We start from the raw sequence: 21826 nt of genomic DNA on the forward strand, positions 1-21826 counted from the left end.
CACTTTAATAAATGGAACACTAGTCATTTTAATATATATATTTTACCTTTATTTAACTAGGCAAGTCAGTTAAGAACAAATTCTTATTTTCAATGACAGCCTAGGAACAGCGGGTTAACTGCCTTGTTCAGGGGCAGAACAACAGAGTTTTACCTTGTCAGCTCAGTGTTTCGTACATATCTTGCATTACTCATCTCATGTGTATATACTGTATTATATTCTATACTATCTATTGCATCTTAGCCTATGCCGCTATGAAATTGCTCATCCATATATTTATATACTATTTTTCTATTTCTTTACTTAGATTTGTGTGTATTAGGTATTTGTTGTGAATTGTTAGATATTACTTGTTCGATATTGCTGCACTGTCAGAGCTACAAGCACAAGCATTTAGCTACACTCACAATAACATCTGCTAAACAGCTGTACTGTATGTGACCAATAAAATTTGATTTGAGATTGCCTCATGATTATTCAGACATGACAAACCCCCAGAATATGTGAAATACCATGTTGGTCTTCCTCTACCTCTGTACCTCAGCCTGTTGCTTTAGGCCAGGTCGCTTCAAATGGCATACCCACCGGCCTTTGTCTCTGTATTTGCCTGTTTTTGTTTTTTCAAGGTTTCAAAGGGAATAGATGAAACTAAAAGGGAACACATTTCTTCCATTTCTATAATTTTTTTCTCCTGTTCCCGTCTCTTTCATTTCCACTGTATAAACACACGCATTTTCCTTTCTGTACTCAAGATTATTTTTGTAATTTTTTGCATGCGCTCAGACCGGACACTTCCCAGCCATCTGAAACAAAAGGTATTACGCAGTTTCATTTATTCACATGAAAATATTTGTTTTTACACGCCTCTAATAACAAACATCTCCATCACAATATGGTTTTGAATAGAGGGCACCCATGTCACATCACCAGCGTTGGTCAAAGATCAGATGTTGGATGTTTGAAACATTGTTTATGAAGGACTGAACACACAGGAACACAGCAAGATGCTGAGAAACAAAGGATGACTGACTGGATGCTTTTTTGTGTGTGTGCCTAATAACCAGGGCTGTCCTTCAAAGTTATCATTAGAAGGCCTGGGCTACCTGTTCTCTGTTAGTATTGGGATAAAGTACTGAGAGCAATTATTAAGTATGAAGATGCTATCCTTATAGTAGGCGAGATCACGTTAGCCTATAAATAGCCTACTTGGGGTTTGCAAATTAGATGAAAAGGTGGCGCATCATCCACTGTCAGTGTCATTTCACGCCATGAACTAAAACTATCAGCAATGGTGGGTAAATTTGCGCCCCCTTGATGCATGCGGCGGACCAGAATAATAATAACCATGTTATTACATGGCTCGCGCCTCCACCAAATTGTAATTACACCAGAAAATGTATCAGTGCAATTAAACACATTAAGGAGGATGTGCTTAACACAACTACCTACCTTATTTCTTCAACACACCGACGTGACACTATTCGGAATGAATGTCGGAACCTCGTGAAAGCGGTGCACGTTTAAACCAATAGAAGTTTAGAGATAGAAACCGGCCTCCTACACACCTCCATGGGCCGAACTAAACTCTTGCGTCAGCCAATCACTGTAGTCGGACTAGAGGACATATATTCACGGTTTTATTTCCCTAAAGAACAGTCTGTAGGCTACTCGAAGAACGACCTACTTCAACAACCCAATTAAACTTTGGGACATAATTCATCTGAAGTTTTGAGCTCATGGCAGAAATAACACTGGGGGAATAAACAAGATGAACTGAAGTCATTTTGGAAGCAAAGAATTACTCTGAAAATAAAGAAGAAGCTACTATTTTTTATGACATATTGTATCAGTCATATTTTTTTAAACGGGAATCTGTAAAAATGAGACACGTCGTTTGAGCCAAAAGAAGATCCGCGGAAGTTACCCAAACTAAAGTCTTGACATTTAAAGATTGCCAGCAATAATATCGACAAGCCACGCTGCGGCGATGGATTCAGGCGGCAAGGTAATTGTGACTCTTAAGTGAGGCTAACGACTAGTTAGAAGCATTGTTAGAAACCAATATACAAAACGGTGTGTTTGTGTGTCTGTCTGTGCCTCTGAGAGAGAGAGAGAGAGAGAGAGAGAGAGAGAGAAAGGGACAAGCTTCTCTGAAAAACTGGTTGGGTTCGCTTGTTAATGTCAATGGTTTCAGAATGGTAAGACTTTTTTTCAAGAAGTTACACTGCCTAACTCACCATTTCATTGTTTCATTCAATTGAAATGTAAATGCTCACCAGCATATTTGGATAAAGTGGGATATCCGGCTGCTGGGGAAATGAAGCATGCGCGCCAGCATCAAGTCGTATCGTGCGGTATGCCTACGTGTGTGGCCCCTAATTGGCTATTCATAATCCCTTTTTAAAGATTATAAAATACCTGTATCCTGGCTAATAAACCTGCATCCCCTCTGTTGACATCATGCCTGTATCATGTAAGCATGATGCCATTACTCACAGGAAGGCAGCACATTAAAGTCTAGATTGAGATGATCTGTTTTATCACAGTATATGAGGTCTTCACTTATTCATTTTTTTATTTGTCCAATGTAACATTTGCTTATTGTTGGTTTACAGTAGTAAAAGGAAGAGACGTGACTCGTCTGGTCTCTGATATGGCTGACTCTTACCGCTGATCCTGTGTGGTTAGTTAACCCCCTGACAACTTCAAAGTCCCTCCCAGTCCTCGCTTACTGTTTACTTCTGGTCGACATGGTGAACATGTATATTGTTATTTTTCTGTATCCCCTTTTTTGGTTTGGCAGAGCTGTGTGATTTCCTGGCGTTCAGCTGTAAAGCTATGTCATGGACGTGATGGGAATGGTCCTGTTCTGTTCCCACAGATACCAGGACTGCAGATGGCCAGGGGCGGTCCGAACAGGGGAATACTCACAGTAGGAAAACACCAGGGGGTCAAAGCCATAATTCCCATTAGGCTAGTGTTTTGCTTTCGACAGGCAGCTTGAGCTTTGAGCGTGCGTCCAGGCTAATACCGCGCTGAGCGTGTTATTAATCAGCATCTCGTGGTTGGGATTTTCATACCGGGCTGGTTTTTATGATCTCTGGGTGTGTGCAGCAGGGCAGGGAAGGTGCAGTCAGCGTGTGGGTGGAACCAGGTGTTGGTGACCCAGGGTGTGGTTGAAAATTAACAGCCAAAAAGCCATCAAGCTGTCACCAGCCATGGTTCAATCATGTGTGCATAATATTAAGCATTTGTCCATACTCATCTCTAAGCACACATGATATTCTGGCCCATCTGTCTGCAAGGTAGTACCTTTTGACCTCACTTTGATACACCTGTTCAGATAGACACCGCCCCTGTTTGACTGCTCACCTAGTGGCTGTTTAACTTCCTCTCTCCAAATAACAATACCATCTAACATCTTTGTTCCCTTTACAGACTAGATAACAAGCATTCAACTAATAGGGCTTTTCCTCTCCGGCGCAAAGCGTAACAATCAAAACATGACTTGAATTCATGGGCAGTTAGTGTACAAATTGTGAGTCCTTTCAAAGCTCGACTCTAAACAATAGGCTTTTTTTTTGTTCAGTGGAGGCCTCTTTTTTCTTGGGTAAGAAACAAGGTAATTGGGGTCAAGCATACAGTTGACCTGGTCTGTGTTGAGTGGAATAACTCTCTAAGAAACAGTTACATTTTTGGCAGAGCTGACAGTTTAGGCTTTTGATTAAGCCCAAAGCCGGCATTCAGTTCCTTCCTTCTAAAAGCTTAATTCCACTCAATCCACTGCCTTCCTTCAAGACGGTCCACTAGCTGTATTTCCCTCTGCATGACTGCCCTTTCAGTATGCCCGTTAATGTATGTGTCAATGTGTTTGTTCTAATGAGGCCTAATGACTCTTTTCTATAAAATATGGGATTAAGAGATCTGGGAATGCTGTAATTGAAACTGGCACAAACGTAGAGCCTAATTAGTTTCCTAGAAGAAGTGGAAGATATTGTACACACTGTACTGACCTCTCTGCTAATTGCTATTCATGTGAAGGAGAGTTTGGTTACATCTGTAAGGCCCATTCTCTTGTTCTCCTGAGAGCTGTACTGTATCTGAGATTGTGTTAGGTTTGAACCAACTCTTGCACCAGAATCAGTGGGAAATGAGATGGATCTTAAATACACACATATGTCTAGTAGCAGACAGTCTGACAACAGTCTGTCTGCATGCCTACCACCCAGTCTATCCATTGACCTCTATGTATGTTTAAGACCATGACCCAAGCCCAGCTCAGTTAATCCCTACCATTGTGTTGCTGAGTGGTCATAATGCTTCAGCAAATGTACATTATCCTAGGGGCATTGGAAGACACAATGCAAGTAACATAATGTATGTCCCTTTTACTGCCCTGAATGGCTCTGTTGATCACACAGCTATTGCATGCAGTAATCATGGGCCTATGAACCAGAGTTATACTGTTAGCACTGAGGTGGTGTGCCCTAGTAGGAAGACCACTGTGTGCAGCTCACCCTGCGCTAACATAAATAACATGAGCATGTCTGCCTCTGCTAAGCTTCCCAGTAAAGCAATGAAAACAATCAAGCCTCCCAGAAAGTGCTAAAAATAGCCCACGTTAACATATGTCGTTTAAGAAAAAAGGTTCAGGAAATCAATCATTTGCAAGTAAAAGATTAAATTCATATTCTGACAATCTCTGAAACGCACGTAGATAATACCTTTGATGATACAGTGGTAGCAATACATGGTTATAACATCTACAGAAAAGACAGAAATGCCAAAGGAGGAGGTGTTGCCATTTATATTCAGAACCAGATTCCTGTACAACTTAGAAAGGATCTCATGTTAAATACTGTTGAAGTAATATGGCTACAGGTTCATCTGCCTCACCTAAAGCCCATTCTGGTGGGAAGCTGCTATAGACCACCAAGTGCTAACAGTATCTGGATAACATGTGTGAAATGCTTTATAATATGATATCAACAGAGAGGTATATTTTCTGGTTGATTTAAATATTGACTGGCTTTCATCAGGCTGCCCACTTAAGAAAAAGCTTCAGACTGTAACTAGTACCTGCAGCCTGGGAAGCTTCAAACTGTAACCAGTGCCTGCAACATGGTTCACGTTATCAGTCAACCTACCAGGGTAGTTACAAACAGCACAGGAGAGAAATCATCAACATGTATTGATCACATCTTTACTAATGCGGCAGAAATTTGCTTTAAAGCAGTATCCAAATCCATTGGATGTAGTGATCACAATATAGTAGCCATATCTAGGAAGACCAAAGTTCCAAAGGCTGGGCCTAATGTAGTGTATAAGAGGTCATACAATACGTTTTGTAGTGATTTCTATGTTGTTGATGTAAAGAATATTTGTTGGTCCGTGGTGTGTAATGAGGAGCAACCAGACGCTGCACTTGACACATTTATGAAATTGCTTATCCCAGTGATTAATAAGCATGCACCCATTAAGAAAATGACTATACAAAAAATGTAATCCCTGTGGATTGATGAGGAATTGAAAAATTGTATAGTTGAGAGGGATGAGGCCAAAGGAATGGCAAATAAGTCTGGCTGCACAACTGATGGGCACACGTACTGCAAATTGAGAAATCATGTGACTAAACTGAAGAAAAAGAAAAACAACTGACACTATGAAACAGATAAATTAAATAAAGAATGATTTGTCCAAATAACCAGTGATGAAAAAAGCCAAACACCGGAACTATTGCTGCTCATTATCCCAGGCATCACATTCCTTCCACACAGATTCTACGATACCAGTTATGTTTACTTAGATCTGTCCACAACAGTTTACTCACAGACTACCACTCAATATGATGCAACGTGTACCAGCAGTCATTTTAGAAGAGGCTAGGGTGTTAGAAGAGAGGGACCACTGACAATTCTAGATTATAGACAAAGGTGATTCATTTCACTAGAACTAAACTATTGCGTTATAGGTGCCATTTACAGGGAAGATGTGGCTGTAAACATTACAGAGCAGGAAGTAATTCTATTTCACCAGACATCCTCCAAAAACCAGTAGTGTCTGCTTTAGGGCTTTCATCACAGACATTAGGCAGCAAAGTGCTTATGTGAAAAAAGGTTATATCTTACACTTGGAATTGACTCTCACAACTCTACATACAACTTTGGTCCAACCCCTGTTCTTCGTTCCTTTTAAGAACAGTCTCACCATCGTCATTCATCAGCACAGTATACACTGGCTCCTGCGTCAGTGTTTCCTTAATGGACTGCTTGTGTTGATCTTATGAAGTAGATCTCATTTACCTAACTACCTCCAAGAATTTAACCATTGGACTTTGTTGAGTAAACTGTTACTCAAAGGACAGGCCGAATGATCACTTTAGATGTTTGCTCATCTCATGCATCACATCGATGTGAAGAGGTTTCACTGATGAGGCATTAGATGAGGCAGGCCTGAAATGTAAACGTTGATTGTAATCATGCAAAACACTTTTTTGGAAAAAGGTTGTATATCTAAATATTCCATTTGTATTTTTCCAAGTTAGATTCATTCAATTATAACCAACTAGGCCTAAAGCCACAGTCAACAATACGCCAGCCACATCACTGTGACTGGGCAGAAATTCACAGACTCACTCCTGAGGAGAAGGAGATGTATTTGCATGGAGGTTCAGTTGCGCTGACAGAACCAGGAAAATGTTAACATAAACACGTTCTAAAAATGGTAATATGCTGTCGGTATGCCAGTTAAACTCTCCTGATTTTGTTGTCTCAATGAAAGCTGTTTTCATTGACAATGTTGTTGTTTTATTATATAACCTGTACCTTTAGTTCCTTATTGAACATGGCATGAGTCATCAGTCATCATGTGATAACAAGGTCCTTTTGTATAGCTTAACTAATCAAATGACTCAAAGTAAACATTTGAATGCAAATTAATACATCTTTAGCCGGAATGTTAACCCGGCTGGTGGCGCCAGCTGTTTTACAAAGATGGTGAAATGATGTGTTTAAATGGCCAGTGTTAGTCTGTAAGGCTGCGACAACCATCTCCGAGCTGGAGGGTGTGACTTCATTGTTTCCAAGGTAAATGATACATGACCATCCCCTTTCAGGAAGGACACACTGGAATGTTTTCTGATAGCATAGAACACAAGATCTGCCCTAACTCTTCCTCCTTGCAGTGTGTGTGTTTGTGTGTGTGTTTAGGCCAGGGGGAAGGCATGGTCTCCCTCTACGCACTGGTATGTAGTTTAAACGCAATGTCACAGAGGAGTGTTTCATAGTTCCTCACACACACACGCACACACACACACACACACACACACACACACACACACACACACACACACACACATACATATCCAAACACACACTCCAGTGAAGTTCCATATTTATGGAGTATTTGCAAACCAGTTTGTCTGTGGTAAAGGGTCCCAGACTCACTCAAGCAGTGGCCATTTAAATCTTGCACATCTTTTGAGTGAACAAGATGGAGGTAGCCTATGAGTGTGGTGTTGAAGGAAGACTGTGTCTCTTGCTAATTTCGAAACTGGTGTTTTTACGAAAGGGAGTTATTGTCTATATAAGAATGACATAACTGGTTCACTGAAAGGAAGCATGGCTCCTTTAAGAACCTTGCCAACAGCTTTAAAACTTCTGGATTCCTGAACATGTGTATTTGTGTGTGGTGTGTGTTCACATCCTGTACTTGGGCTGGTTATAACAACCCAGTGATGCACTCGTTGAACCCCATCTACTCATTGATTGTGTGGAACCTTATTGGTCAACCTGCTACTGTGGGTGGGGCCACAAAACTTTCAGGCCTGCCCTTTTTTGGGTCTCTATTACTGAGCTACACTGCGCAGTGAGTGTTTCCAAACTTACTAGCTTCCTACCCTCTCATACCCTCAGGCAAGAATCTCAGAATTCACTAAAATGTTATTCCTCCCCTTTTGTTTAGAATAGCCTTGAGTATTTCTTCTCAACAAATATTTTAAGACCAAATATTTTAAGACATTAACAAGCTTATTTCACTACTGCCCTTAAAAGCTGCCTTATATAAACCCTTTTCCCTGTCAGATAGTCCTGCTTGTGGGCCTAGTTTAACCCATGAATAAGAAACACATGTAGGCTATAACAACCAATGATGCAACTCTGAAATCATGCAAGTTCAATATCTTAGTTTATATAGTTGAGTACTTTTTGTAACAATGTGTTAAAGCCTATGTGTCAGTTTTGGGAGGGTTCACTTTCACACACATTTTACAGACATGTGGGACCTTGTCATAACTACACTGGCTTTAAGTTTGGAATCCCAATATAGTCACATCACAACATGAGTAAGAAAGTGGATCTCAGCTGCCATCACTACTGGTGTGAACCACTAAGGCTAACTCTAACTTTAACAGAACAGCCATGTCACTACCAAAACATCAACACAGATACAGACAACTCCCAAACAGTGGAAAACTCCCATTACCAGTAACCCACATACCTCTTCTCCACACGATTGTAACCAACTCAAAAAATCGACTCATGGGTAGCCTAAACCCCAATATGCCTACAATACTGACTTAGCCACAGACACACTACATGAAATGTGAAAGTGGCATAATGGCTCATCTGAAAAGGATTATGTGTGAGTGTTAACTTGATGGTATGAGGATAATCTCTGCCTGCCTTGGGGCTCCACTGGGATTAAGCCCATCAAATGATTTTTAGAACTAACCGGAACAAGAACAATGCCTGGGACTAAACCACCACTCCCCTGAGAGAGCTGGGTGAGGACACATGATCCTAATGCACCAATATTTACAGTCAACCACCTAAGGTGGACAGTTTGAGGATGAACTCCCCCCTCCTGTCTGCTTGGACTGAGGCTAGGTTGCCTTCTTGCAAGTTGCGTCACTATCACACACATTTGGGGCAGTACAACCACCTATTGCACAATGTCGGATACTAGCCCATTCTACGGAAACTGCAGCTCAAGTTAGGCAAGTTTTTTTACATTTTGGAGGAGGACAAAAAGCATTTAGGAACTAAAACATTACCACGGCCACATTCATTAAAGTGATGTGCAGTCAAAACAACACAGAAGGTCCATGCAAAGGACATGAGTCAGGAGAATCAGGACATTGTGCTTGTCACTCTTCAGGGTGTTCATAGTGAAATTACTTGTCTAACTAGTAGAACAGGATGAAGTCAATGGATGTTGTAAAACTAAGTTGATTAACCCTTACAGTACAGTACTGAGGTTCTCACTCAAAATATTCCTAAAGGCCTATCTAGCCTAGGCCTATATGGAATGGCATCAATGGGATAACTTCGCCTACAGATTTGTTATCATAAGACAATTAGCCTGTCAACTCCAGGTACCTTCAAGATTTGGAGGATAGGTGATTTCTAACTGACTCTCTCCTGTCTCTTTGCAGCAAGTAACCTTCCAGTTGATGCTGGCAGTAGGAACAGCGGTGATTGGCTCGCTGCAGTTCGGTTACAACACAGGTGTCATCAACGCCCCTCAGAAGGTGAGTCCACAGGGATGAGATTGGGTGGGGAGGGGGGGCTGATGTGTCTGATCGGAATTGGGCGTGGAAGGCTTGTCTATATTTATCCCAACGACACCGTTTTCAAATCGTCACTGACACCTTTTCCCAGACAGGACTCCCCCTGTGCCTGTCTAGGCCAGACAAGATGTTCCCTGCAACACGTGAAAAGAAGGGGGCTAATAATAACTCGACGTAGGCCTATCTCGTCCAAGGCTCTCTCCATTAGAGGACCTCTGTGATGTGATTCATGTGTAAAGGAGTGTTTCCATGCTGTAGGTGAGGAGAAAGCCAGGAGAGTGCTACTCACCCCGTTAAGGAAACATAATTTAGGAGCTCTTAGTGAGATCTGACTCCATCAATTAAATGAACCTCTTTTCCATTAACTTAAACAAGTTTCTTTGACCCTACACCTTCAAACTGTTGCACATGTAAGTGTATCCCCTGGACAGCTTTTTACTGTAGGTGCTAACTCTACAGAATGGTTTTGTTTACTAAAAGCTCACAATAGCCTGGGGATGTTTGATCATGTGGTCCATAAGAATCTCTTAGTTTAGGTAAAAGGGCTAAGCCACACACAGTATTTCTCTTTGTCTGAACAAACCTTGTGGTGCTCAGCTCTGCTCAAAGTTCCAGGTGCATTGTTGCCCGGATACTAGAGCCCGACCGATATATCGGTTTACCGATATTATCAGATGTTATACCACAGCATTGTTGAATACTTGTTTCTGATTGGCTAGAAGGGCATACAAGAATGGACACAAACCAGATAACGTGGAAAAGTTTGAAAAGATATCAGGACGCCTTGCAATCATGACGCAATATCCGCCTACACATGCAGACAGTACTTGCTACAAAGTTACAGAAAGCTAATCCAACAACCACACAAACTAAAATTGAATACATTATAAACGCAGGTCCAACGAGGATAAAAAATAGCTGGCTTACTGGCATTGATTTGTTTTTGCAGAGACATATTTTTTGGGGAACATCTGATCACCTGACGTGGTGAGTGATGAACATATATTTCTCCTCTGCCCTCCGCCACTAAAGTTGTCAAATCCTCCCACATTTCTAGTTTGACCAGCTGATTTCAGCAACTGATATTTTAGAATTCGGTTGTCATATTGGCAGGTTTACTAGCAACAAACTATTTAGCTATCTTCAAGCCTAGTGTTTGATATGCAGTGCGATCTCCTTGTAACTAGCAGTCAGTGTCAACAAGTGTCCTGATGAGAAGGCCAACTTTTCTAGCTATGCCAGGCAAAACGGGGGCATCATCAGCTCATTGTTATGGATGTATCGAAATGAATGTCAATAGAAAATAGCTTAAATAAACATAAATGCAGCTACTTTGCTGGATGATGAGAGCAACCAAATGATGAGAAAGTATGAATTTGCTTATAAAAATGAAAATATATATTTTTTTATTTTTACCGGTAAATGTGTGCTTAAGTATTGTTTTCTTTGGCAATTGTGGTATAAGCGGGATAAACACCACCATTCTGAACATTACCTTGGAAAAATGAACTCTGCAAAGGGACTCAGCTCTACCTCGCCCCGCTGTGTTGTCCATTATTTCCAAGGTAATGTATCCCTTACATCTTGGCCTTTTACTGCTATATCAGTATCGGACGATAATTCCACCGGTAACTGATATTCAATAAATAGGATGAAAAACGTGAATCTCATGCTTATCTGAACACTTGCGTCCATTCTCATGATATGTCATTATTGTCACAATGTAAGAAATCAACATTTGAAGCATATTTCTTGGATAGTTGTTTGGTTTTTAATTTCCCCGGCGTAAAACAGTATATTAGCAGATATATCGGTATCGGTAAGTTTTGTTCCCCCCAAAAAACGGAATTCGTATTGGACCCCAGAAAAACATATTGGTCAGCCTCTACTCTAGATACACGGGGTACACAGGCCCTCTACCTTAACTTTGGCAAATGAGGGCTCTGTGGACATGTCCCTTCATCCCACTAATCTGCAGTCTGAGTTTACTCCTCCTGGTGTTCCCCTCTCAGGAGACAACTTATTGCTCCATCACACACACTCATCTGTCTGTCATTATGTCATAAGTGGCTACCTTGCGCTGCCACTTGTTGTCTGGGATCCAGCACTGTTTTACATTATTTTATAGTACTACTGATATTGATTAATGCATACAGTGCCTTCAGAAAGTATTCACACCCCTTTACTTTTTCCACATTTTGTTGTGTTACAAAGTGGGATTAAAATGTATTTAATTGCCATTTTTTGTCAATAGTCTACACAAAATACTCTGCAATGTCAAAGTGGAAGAAACATTCTAATAAAACACTAATACTGTAAGCACACTGACACATGCTCAGTAATACCACACCATGCCACAGCCGTTTAGGAGCAACATACAGAGTGCAGGGAAGTGTTCACAGAAACGACAGTGTTGCTGAACATAGAGACACATCCAGATTTAGGGTAAATGTGAGAACAGCATTACTACTGTATATGGAAACCCTAGATTATCCCCAACCCAACCCTCCTCCCCCTCTCTCTCTTTCTCTATGATTAGGGATGGAGTGATGCTGGTTGTTGTGACGCAGGCCCTCCGCTCTAAAGAGTGCAGCACTGATTAGATTAGGTGTCTCTCAAGGGCCCTGGGCTGCTGTCCTGTCTGTCCTTCTGCCTCCCTGCCCGCTCCAAATTGGGCACCTTGTAGCACAGACAGACCTGACTGCCTGCCCAGCCAGGAAGGAGTCCACAGAGGCAGTAACACTTTAATCAGAGCAGGGTCAACGGTCATGAATGAACAGTGTATTTCATTGTGGCCAGGTGCTTGCTAGGTCTTGAGTCAGACACCAGCCATTCTCTATCTGTAAGAATGTTTATTTTATTGGACACTATTAACAGTGTTAGGCTGACTAGGCTAGGCTATATAAGATTTGTCATCACTTCTTTGCAGAATAATTAGGATAACTTTCTGGGTCTGTATAATGTATGATATACCCTATGCCATATCTTGAACAGCCTACCCCTCAGCTGACTTATACATACATTATCAGTTCTATATGAATCGCTCAGCGTTATGTAAGTATCGGTAAAAAAGTATATTGTATAATCTATCAGCAAAGCACATGACGGGAGCCAGCGGTGATATTTGGGAGAGGAGGACAGGAGGAGGCAGGGCTCAGTGCTGAGTGCTAGAAGTTCTAGATAGAGGGCACATTCCTCCCAGCCTGTACTACTTAACTTCCATCACAAGCTGGGCGGACTTATGTATTTTTGTCAACACTGATAAGTCACTGTGGGGGAAGGGGCTGAAACCCAACACTTCGCTCTTTCATAAACTTCCTTGTTGAAGGAAAACGAGGGGCGTGTTCAGCAGGACGCAACTTTTTGGAACGTTCAGATAGAAATATGCTATGTAGGACAAACATGCATCTCTGACATGTAGAATAAGAATGCCGGCTCTATTTGTGGCAATTCTATCTACAACGTTCAGAACGCTTTCGTACGAAACATGGCCCTGAAATCCAATCCTATACCGTCATCTACTGGCCAGACACCAAAACAGCAGTCACCTGGCCAATGGCAATGAGGACAAGGAAACTTCAATTAAAAAAACAAGTGAACATTTGACTGTGATTTCTTTCTTTGGCACTGTTTCGTTTCCCTTCTCTGCTAGGTTATTGAGAGGTTCCTCAATGAGACATGGGTCGAACGCTACAATGAGCCCATCCCCAAGACCTCCCTCACCACCCTGTGGGCCATCTCCGTTGCCATCTTCTCTGTCGGCGGTATCTTTGGCTCCTTCTCCGTGGGCCTGTTTGTCAACCGCTTTGGCAGGTAAATATGTAACTTCACAATGTTTATTTACAACTGTGTTATGTGAGATTATATGACATGGATGGCCTATGTACTATTTAATATGTGTGACATGTAAAGGTTTGTACAATAATTGGACTGTAATTGACATGACTATTTCTGTGCTGCCTACAGGAGGAACTCCATGCTCATGGCCAACGTGCTGGCCTTTGTCTCCGCTGCTCTCATGGGCTTCTCTAAGATGGGTAGGTCGTGGGAGATGCTGATCATCGGGCGCTTCGTGGTGGGACTTTACTCCGGCCTCTCAACTGGCTTTGTACCCATGTACGTGGGTGAGGTGGCCCCCACTGCCCTTCGAGGAGCCCTGGGTACCCTCCACCAGCTGGGCATTGTCACGGGCATCCTGATGGCACAGGTCAGTGCCAGTGTCCACAAGGATATTATATGGAGAATAATGGATAATACAGTGCCTTCAGAAAGCATTCAGACCCCTTAACTGTTTACACATTTTGTTACGTTACAGCCTTATTCTAAAATGTATTAAGTAAATACAAATCCTCAGAAATGTACACACACTACCCATAATGACAAAGCAAAAACCTTATTTATTTACAGTATTCAGACCCTTTGCTATGAGAATGTATGCATCCTGTTTCCATTGATCATCCTTGAGATGTTTCTACAACATGATTGAAGTCCACCTGTGGCAAATTCAATTGATTGGACATGATTTGGAAAGGTACAAACGTGTCTATATAAGATCGCACAGATTACAGTGCATGTCAGAGCAAAAACCAAGCCATGAGGTCGAAGGAATTCTCCGTAGAGTTCTGAGACAGGATTGTGTCGAGGCACAGATCTGGGGAAGGGTGCCAAAACAGTTCTGCAGCATTGAAGGTCCCCAAGAACAGAGTGGCCTCCATCATTCTTAAATGGAAGAAGTTTGGAACCACCAAGACTCTTCTCAGAGCTGGCCGTCCGGCCAAACTGAGCAATCGAGGGAGAAGGGCCATTGTCAGGGAGGTGACCAAGAACACGATGATCACTTTGACAGAGCTCTAGAGTTCCTCTGTGAAGATGGGAGAACCTTCCAGAAGGACAACCATCTCTGCAGCACTCCATCAATCAGGCCTTTATGGTAGAGTGGCCAGACGGTAGCCACTCCTCAGTAAAAGGCACATGACAGCCTGCTTGGAGTTTGCCAAAGGCACCTTAGACTCTCAGACCATGAGAAACAAGATTCTCTGGTCTGATGAAACCAAGATTGAACTCTTTGACCTGAATGCCAAGCGTCACGTCTGGAGGAAACCTGGCACCATCCCTACGGTGAAGCATGGTGGTGGCAGCATCATGCTGTGGGGACGTTTTTCAGCGGCAGGGACCTGGAGACTTGTCAGAATCGAGGGAAAGATTAACGAAGCAAAGTACAGAGAGATCCTTGATGAAAACCTGCTCTAAAGCGCTCAGGACCTCAGACTGGGGCGAAGGTTCACCTTCCAACAGCACAACGACCCTAAGCACACAGCCAAGACAACGCAGGAGTGACTTCGGGACAAGTCTCTAAATGTCCTTGAGTGGCCCAGCCAAAGCCCGTACTTGAACCCGATCGAACATCTTTGGAGAGACCTGAAAATAGCTGTGTAGCAACCATCCCCATCCAACCTGACAGAGCTTTAGAGGATCTGCAGAGAGGAAGGGGAAAAACTCCCCAAATACAGCTGTGCCAAGCTTGTAGTGTCCTACCCAAGAAGACTTGAGGCTGTAATCACTGCCAAAGGTTCTTCAACAAAGTACTGAGTAAAGGGTCTGAATACTTATGTAAATGTAATATTTCAATTTTTTTATAGATTAGTAAACATTTCAAAAAACCTGTTTTTGCTTTGTTATGATGGGGTATTGTGTGTAGATTGATGAGGAAAATAAACAACTTTATACATTTTTGAATAAGGCTGTAACGAAACAAAATGTTGTACCTTTATTTTGAAAAGGAGTCAGGCTAAGGTCTCATTTACAGATGAGCCCAGTAATTACAAAAATATACACATCAATACACTACCAAAGCAAAACAGAGATACAGAACACAATCATAGAAAATAAATATATGTTTCAGTAAATATGTCCTCAATCAGCCGTCTGAATTGCCCTAGAAGCAGCGAATCATAAAATGTCTGATTTTGAAGATTATTCCACACGTAAACATGCAAAAAAAACACAAGCGGATTTAACGCTCAGTTGATAGAACATGGCGCTTGCAACTTCAGGATAGTGGGTTTGATTGCCCGGATCACATAAAATGTATGCATGCATGATTCTAACTCTCTTCGGATAAAAACGTCTGCTAAATGGAATATATTATTATTATTATAGATCGAATGGATCTCCAGAGTTAGCCATCCCTCAGACTGGCTCGGTCTGGCTGCTCGTACGTCTTTAGGTTAACAAATAAGTAAGGTATGGCAGAAGTTTGCACAAGAAGGCTTAATCTGATGGTGGTTTAACACTGTGTTTTGGTTCAGGTGTTTGGCATGGAGGCCTTAATGGGGAACGAATCTCTGTGGCCCTTCCTGCTGGGCTTCACCTTCATCCCAGCCCTGGCGCAGTGTGCCCTGTTGCCCTTCTGCCCCGAGAGCCCCCGCTTCCTCCTCATCAACCGCAACGAGGAGAACAAGGCCAAAACTGGTGAGTAGAGTACATTTACACACAAACACACATTCATACGCTTTATGTCATCAGTTCAGCAAATTTCAGGTCTGTCAGTTTGAATGACTTGAAAAAATTCTGAATCGAAAATAATGGCTTATTTTCAATTCATTAGTTGAATTTAAACTAATCCCAAAATTGTCTGAATTGACCAGGTATGGAGTGACCCAGCCCTAGCAGACTGTAATGTAACCTCCATTCTCTCTCTGTCTCTGTCAGTCCTGAAGAAGCTGCGTGGGACCACAGACGTGAGTGCAGACATGCAGGAGATGAAGGAGGAGGCCAGGCAGATGATGAGGGAGAAGAAGGTGACCATCCCAGAGCTGTTCCGCTCCCCACTCTACCGCCAGCCCATCTTCATCGCCGTCATGCTCCAACTCTCCCAGCAGCTGTCTGGCATCAACGCTGTGAGTTACTTCTCATACTTCTCACCCCTAACACACACTCCACATACACAAACACCTATACTGCCATGTCTATTTTGTAACTTTAAAATATGCTGTTGGTTTCCTCCAGGTTTTCTACTACTCTACCGATATCTTTGAGAGGGCCGGAGTTGCTCAGCCTGTTTATGCTACAATTGGTGCCGGTGTGGTCAACACAGCCTTCACTGTGGTGTCGGTGAGTAACTATGGCAGATACTGGTGTGTTTGTGTCATTTTTGGTGCACACGATGCATGATGCACTTCATTTGTGTTTAGACAGTATAACTCAACCCTCTCTCCGTTCCTCAGCTGTTTGTGGTAGAGCGCACTGGACGCAGGTCTCTCCATCTGCTGGGGCTGATAGGAATGGCAGGCGCTGCCGTCCTGATGACCATTGCTCTAGCTCTGCTGGTACTTAGACTAACTACAACACACTTCACATAATGGTAGCAGCTCTCATAAGGAATCAATGAGGAAAAACACTTGGTTTTTTCATACTAGTCCTTGTTAATGTAATATGTAGAATGAATACCAGTAATTTAACCCCCTGCTGTCTGTTTGTCCTCCATCAGGAAAAGCTGCCATGGATGTCCTACGTGAGTATTGTGGCCATCTTTGCCTTTGTGGCGTTCTTTGAGATCGGCCCGGGTCCCATCCCCTGGTTCATTGTGGCTGAGCTGTTCTCCCAGGGACCCCGGCCCTCGGCCTTCGCTGTGGCTGGCTTCTCCAACTGGACTGCCAACTTCATAGTGGGCATGGCCTTCCCGTATGTAGCGGTAAGCACTGAGCACAACCTTGTTAGTCAGATGCTCAACATGGTAGATGTTGTAGAAATACTAATCTTGATATATATGAACTGGTAGTTTGAATACATGTTCGTTTGGAGCCGACTGCTTAATAAACTGTGTCATCAATGTTCTCTCTTCTTCTCTTCTCCGTCTCGCCCTACAGGAGTTGTGTGGCCCTTATGTCTTTGTCATCTTCACCATACTGCTGATCAGCTTCTTCATCTTCACCTACTTCAAGGTGCCTGAGACCAAGGGCCGGACGTTTGACGAGATCTCAGCCGGGTTCCGCCAGTCGGCTGGCACTGGTGGAGAGAAGCACTCGCCAGAGGAGCTCAACAGCCTGGGGGCTGACTCTCAGCTCTAAGCACCTGTCCCTCCCCTCTCCCCTCGTTCCACTCCCGCTGATGAGGCCCGGCCCTGAACCCTCTCTGGCCACCCCAACCTGAGGGGACCACTCACTAACTGCGTGCAAACTGACTACTAAACTGACACACTGGTTGTCATTACATTTCAGGCATCTTCACCAAGCAGAGAACAGATGCCCTGATCCCCCCTCCCGATCCCCTGTCTCAACGTCTCTAGCTCCTTTCTCTTCTCATCACAACACTAACTTGGTGGGAGCAGGGACATGGGTGGCTGAAGGTGGGTTGGAATGGTAGATGGTTAGAAGAACGAAAAGGGGGGTCTTCAATTATACAACGGTCACCGCTAAGTTACTTTTACTTTATTTTCTCTTATTTTGTCTGTTGCCTTACTCATTTTGTCAGTTTAGATATCCATGCTTATGTCCCTTATGTAGGTCTCAGTACTTCTCATTGAAGTAAGGGATGATTTTAAAGTTCAGAATTTGTGTTTTTGTTCCCTTTGTTACTTGATGAAACAGAGCATACTGTGTAGCAACAGTGTAGCCACAGCAAATTTGAGCAATTGTTGTGGAATTGAAATATGACATTTGTACTGTTTTCCAACAGGGGGAGCAGTGCCCTCAATGAAAGGCCTTCTACTGTATCGTACCACAAATTGACTTGCTTTGCCAGTCCAGAGACTAAACCACAGTTAATGGTTATTGTGTTCCACATAGGGGATGTCTGAGGCTACATATAACAATATGTATCTTTATTACACAGACCCTCTGTTTATGACCTAAATTATTTACTGGATCAATCAAGACCCTCAAGACATTGCATGCCATGTAAATATTTTTTGACCAACAAATGTTTAACTTCTGTCCAGATAGGTTTTTGATTATTTTAGAAATATTTGTTTCTTATGGAAAAATAAATCAAATCATGAAGAGTCATTTTTTATGAGGTTTATTTCTTAGTGAATTACAGCACTGTTAGAAAAATGTTATCAAACATTGGGTGCATACTTTTTGGCTGTAAGTACTGTATGTGTACATGTAATATTTAATTCCCAAGCAATACCCATGAGCATGAATTTTACACTATGAAATCATAGGACTAGTTGAGATATTTCTACTCTGGCACTTGTGATGGTAGTTGGCGCCTTGATTATGACAGTAGATTTGATCATTGGAATCACTCATCTGCTTCTTCATAAGAGCAAACTGTTGAAAAGCAACGTAAGCCTGTTTCACTGCATGCTAATATGAGCGTAACCCCCCGCTAAAACGAAATTGAAGTCCCTCACAACAGGCTTCCTTTCAAACAGGGTCTAATATGTAATGTGGCTTCCAGCCTTATCAAGGTCTGCTTCATCCTGAAAGTACTTTTACACCCTTTGGGGTCAGACTCACAACTAATGTTCCATGTTTCTAGAAAAGTTGTGATTTTTGTTATTGTAACTCCACAATGCCTTTGCATAGTTCAGCACTGTAGGGGCTGTTATATTGTTCAGTTATGTTTTGTGACACATAGCTGACAACCCTGTATAGGTGGCTGAATCAGGCGACTCCACCTGTGCCACTTCAATAAGTTTTCCTTTCATTTTATAAGGCATTTTGAGAAAAGTTTTTAGCGGCATTTTATCATCCACAATGTTGGTTGTTTTGTCACAAAAAAATATTCCGTAATAGTAGTTGGAGCATGGCTCAAAATGTTCTACAAAATGTGGAACCCCGTTATGTTAATGAAAAGAGTTTGGTTTAGATGTCATTGTTGTTTTTTTAACTACATGGTTAGCCTAACCTCTCCCTACATTCACAGGTCTATGTTATTAGAAATCAAAAGGTAGGCAGAATATGTTTTGCTATCAAATATAGGCTAATCCAGCGAGTCTAAAGTGAATATGGTTTTAAAGTGGTTTAAATGGTTTTCGTAATGGCCCTTGACCCAAACAGAACTCCACAAGAAACATCCATTGTAATCATTCCATGACGACTTTGTGTGCATTCACATGCATGCAAATATATGTATGCGTCTTTGAAATGATATGGGACTCTATAGTACTGTCTCCTCCCCCAACAATCTGTCGGTTAAACACTGCAACCTCATTGACTGTAAGTCGCCCTAAGTCATCAAATGGAAGGATCAATGTTGGCACCAAAGACTTGGCATATGTCGGATTGAACTCCGACCCTGTGATGGAGAGCAAAAGATGCACTTATGGACTGAAATCAAATGCAATGTACTTTGTGTGTTAAGTTTCTGACAATTATGTTTGGGCATTTTATAAACACATTTATTAACACATGATGTTTGCATAAAACAGTTGAAGAAATCCATCACTGCATATAATGAGGCCACAAGACGTTTAATGTAAATACAATAGATAGTAGAGAACCCAAATGTATAAATATTTTTTGTTTTAGTTACTACTCGTATCGGTAGTTGTACATCTATTTTTGCATAATAAACACAGCTGCCTTTATTTTCTCAGATTTGCTCTCTGAAGAAATATTGTTTGAGATAACTATTAACACAATCTTATTTCAACTTTGTACATGAACCATTGAATGATATATACTATTTATTAGATGTCTAATTTATTAGATGTTTTTATTTTCTCAAAATTTTAGTACAGTATTAATTTACATTTTGTAAAAGCACCTGTGTGTATGTTGGGTGAATATGAACCTCCAACAGAACAATCTTTTGTAAAACAGTGTGCTATGATGTCAATGTCCTGATGGTCTTCTTTTCTTTTGTAAGATGTGTGGTTGGATTTTTTAATCAATAAAATAAAACAAGCATACAGGGAAACATGGAAATTAGCTGGGTTATTTATTTTCACAAGAATTGAGTTCAGATTGTAATCAGTGACTACAGATGCTCTAAAACCTAGCTACTTTTCTAATAATTTATATGCTTTCCGATCTAAATCATGTAGTTAATGGTTTGATGTATACTACAGTATTTTCATAAGCAAGTAGGAGAAGATCCTTATTGGTTCCTGAGTGCCACCATGCTATTGCCAGGGAAACAAAAGTGTCTCGTCCTATGTAAGTGTAGATGTGTGTGTGTCTGTTTGTGTGTACACGTGCGTGCGTTCCTGGGTGTCTATGTGTGTGAGCGTAAATGTGCATCAGTGAGTGTGTGTCCGTGTCTGGGTAAGTGGCCAGATGCGATTCTCCCTGCATCAAAGGAAGGAAGCTTTGAAAATCATGCAGTCAGAGACTGTGTTCTCTCTCTCTCCCTCTCCCTCTCCGTGTCACACTCACTCTCACTCTCTATAGAAGAGATTCAGACATAGAGAACATTTGGGTGAGTGCACATTCCCCTCACACACATGTAATCACATGGGGACAACAGAAAACAGTAGATTCTGAATGACCCCTATCTACACATAAACTCAGCAAAAAAATAAACGTCCCTTTTTCAGGACCCTGTCTTTCAAAGATAATTCGTAAAAATCTAAATAACTTGACAGATCTTCATTGTAAAGCGTTTAAACACTGTTTCCCATGCTTGTTCAATGAACCATAAACAATTAATGAACATGCACCTGTGGAACGGTCGTTAAGACACTAACAGCTTACAGACGGTAGGCAATTAAGGTCACAGTTAAGAAAACTTAGGACACTAAAGAGGCCTTTCTACTAACTGAAAAACACCAAAAGAAAGATGCCCAGGATCCCTGCTGATCTGCATGAATATGCCTTAGGCATGCTGCAAGGAGGCATGAGGACTGCAGATGTGGCCAGGGCAATAAATTGCAATGTCCATACTGTGAGATGCCTAAGACAGTGCTAAGACATCCACCTCCCTCATGTGGTACCCTTCCTGCAGGTGGTTCCTGACATGACCCTCCAGCATGACAATGCCACCAGCCATACTGCTTGTTCTGTATGTGATTTCCTGCAAGACAGGAATGTCAGTGTTCTGCCATGGCCAGCGAAAAGCCCGGATCTCAATCCCATTGTGTACATCTGGGACCTATTGGATCAGCGAGTGAAGGCTAGGGCCATTCCCCCAGAAATGTCAGGGAATTTGCAGGTGCCTTGGTGGAAGAGTGGGGTAACATCTCACAGCAAGAACTGGCAAATCTGGTGCAGTCCATGAGGAGGAGATGCACTGCTGTACTTAATGCAGCTAGTGGCCACACCAGATACTGACTGTTACTTTTGATTTTGACCCCCCTTTGTTCAGGGA

At 42.0% G+C, this 21826-nt stretch overlaps 1 protein-coding gene across 1 annotated transcript; it reads left to right on the plus strand.

The window, feature by feature from the left end:
• The first annotated feature begins 1662 nt into the window (after window positions 1-1662).
• LOC106583009 (solute carrier family 2, facilitated glucose transporter member 1) lies at window positions 1663-17969 on the plus strand. The gene is made up of 10 exons (XM_014166728.3): window positions 1663-2005; window positions 9434-9529; window positions 13221-13381; window positions 13535-13775; window positions 15877-16039; window positions 16280-16467; window positions 16577-16681; window positions 16795-16896; window positions 17058-17261; window positions 17437-17969. The coding sequence occupies exons 1-10, from the start codon at window positions 1988-1990 to the stop codon at window positions 17635-17637; spliced, it is 1479 nt and encodes a 492-aa protein (XP_014022203.1). The 5' UTR covers window positions 1663-1987; the 3' UTR covers window positions 17638-17969.
• The last annotated feature ends 3857 nt before the right edge of the window (window positions 17970-21826 follow it).

This window comes from Salmo salar, chromosome 22 (assembly GCF_965601325.2).
Source record: "Salmo salar chromosome 22, fSalSal1, whole genome shotgun sequence".
Lineage (NCBI taxonomy): Eukaryota > Metazoa > Chordata > Actinopteri > Salmoniformes > Salmonidae > Salmo > Salmo salar.

Coding starts and splice junctions, on each gene's coding strand:
- LOC106583009 (XM_014166728.3), top strand. Junction 9,530..13,220: donor TCATCAACGCCCCTCAGAAG/GTGAGTCCACAG, acceptor CTTCTCTGCTAG/GTTATTGAGAGGTTCCTCAA. Junction 17,262..17,436: donor TGGCCTTCCCGTATGTAGCG/GTAAGCACTGAG, acceptor CTCGCCCTACAG/GAGTTGTGTGGCCCTTATGT.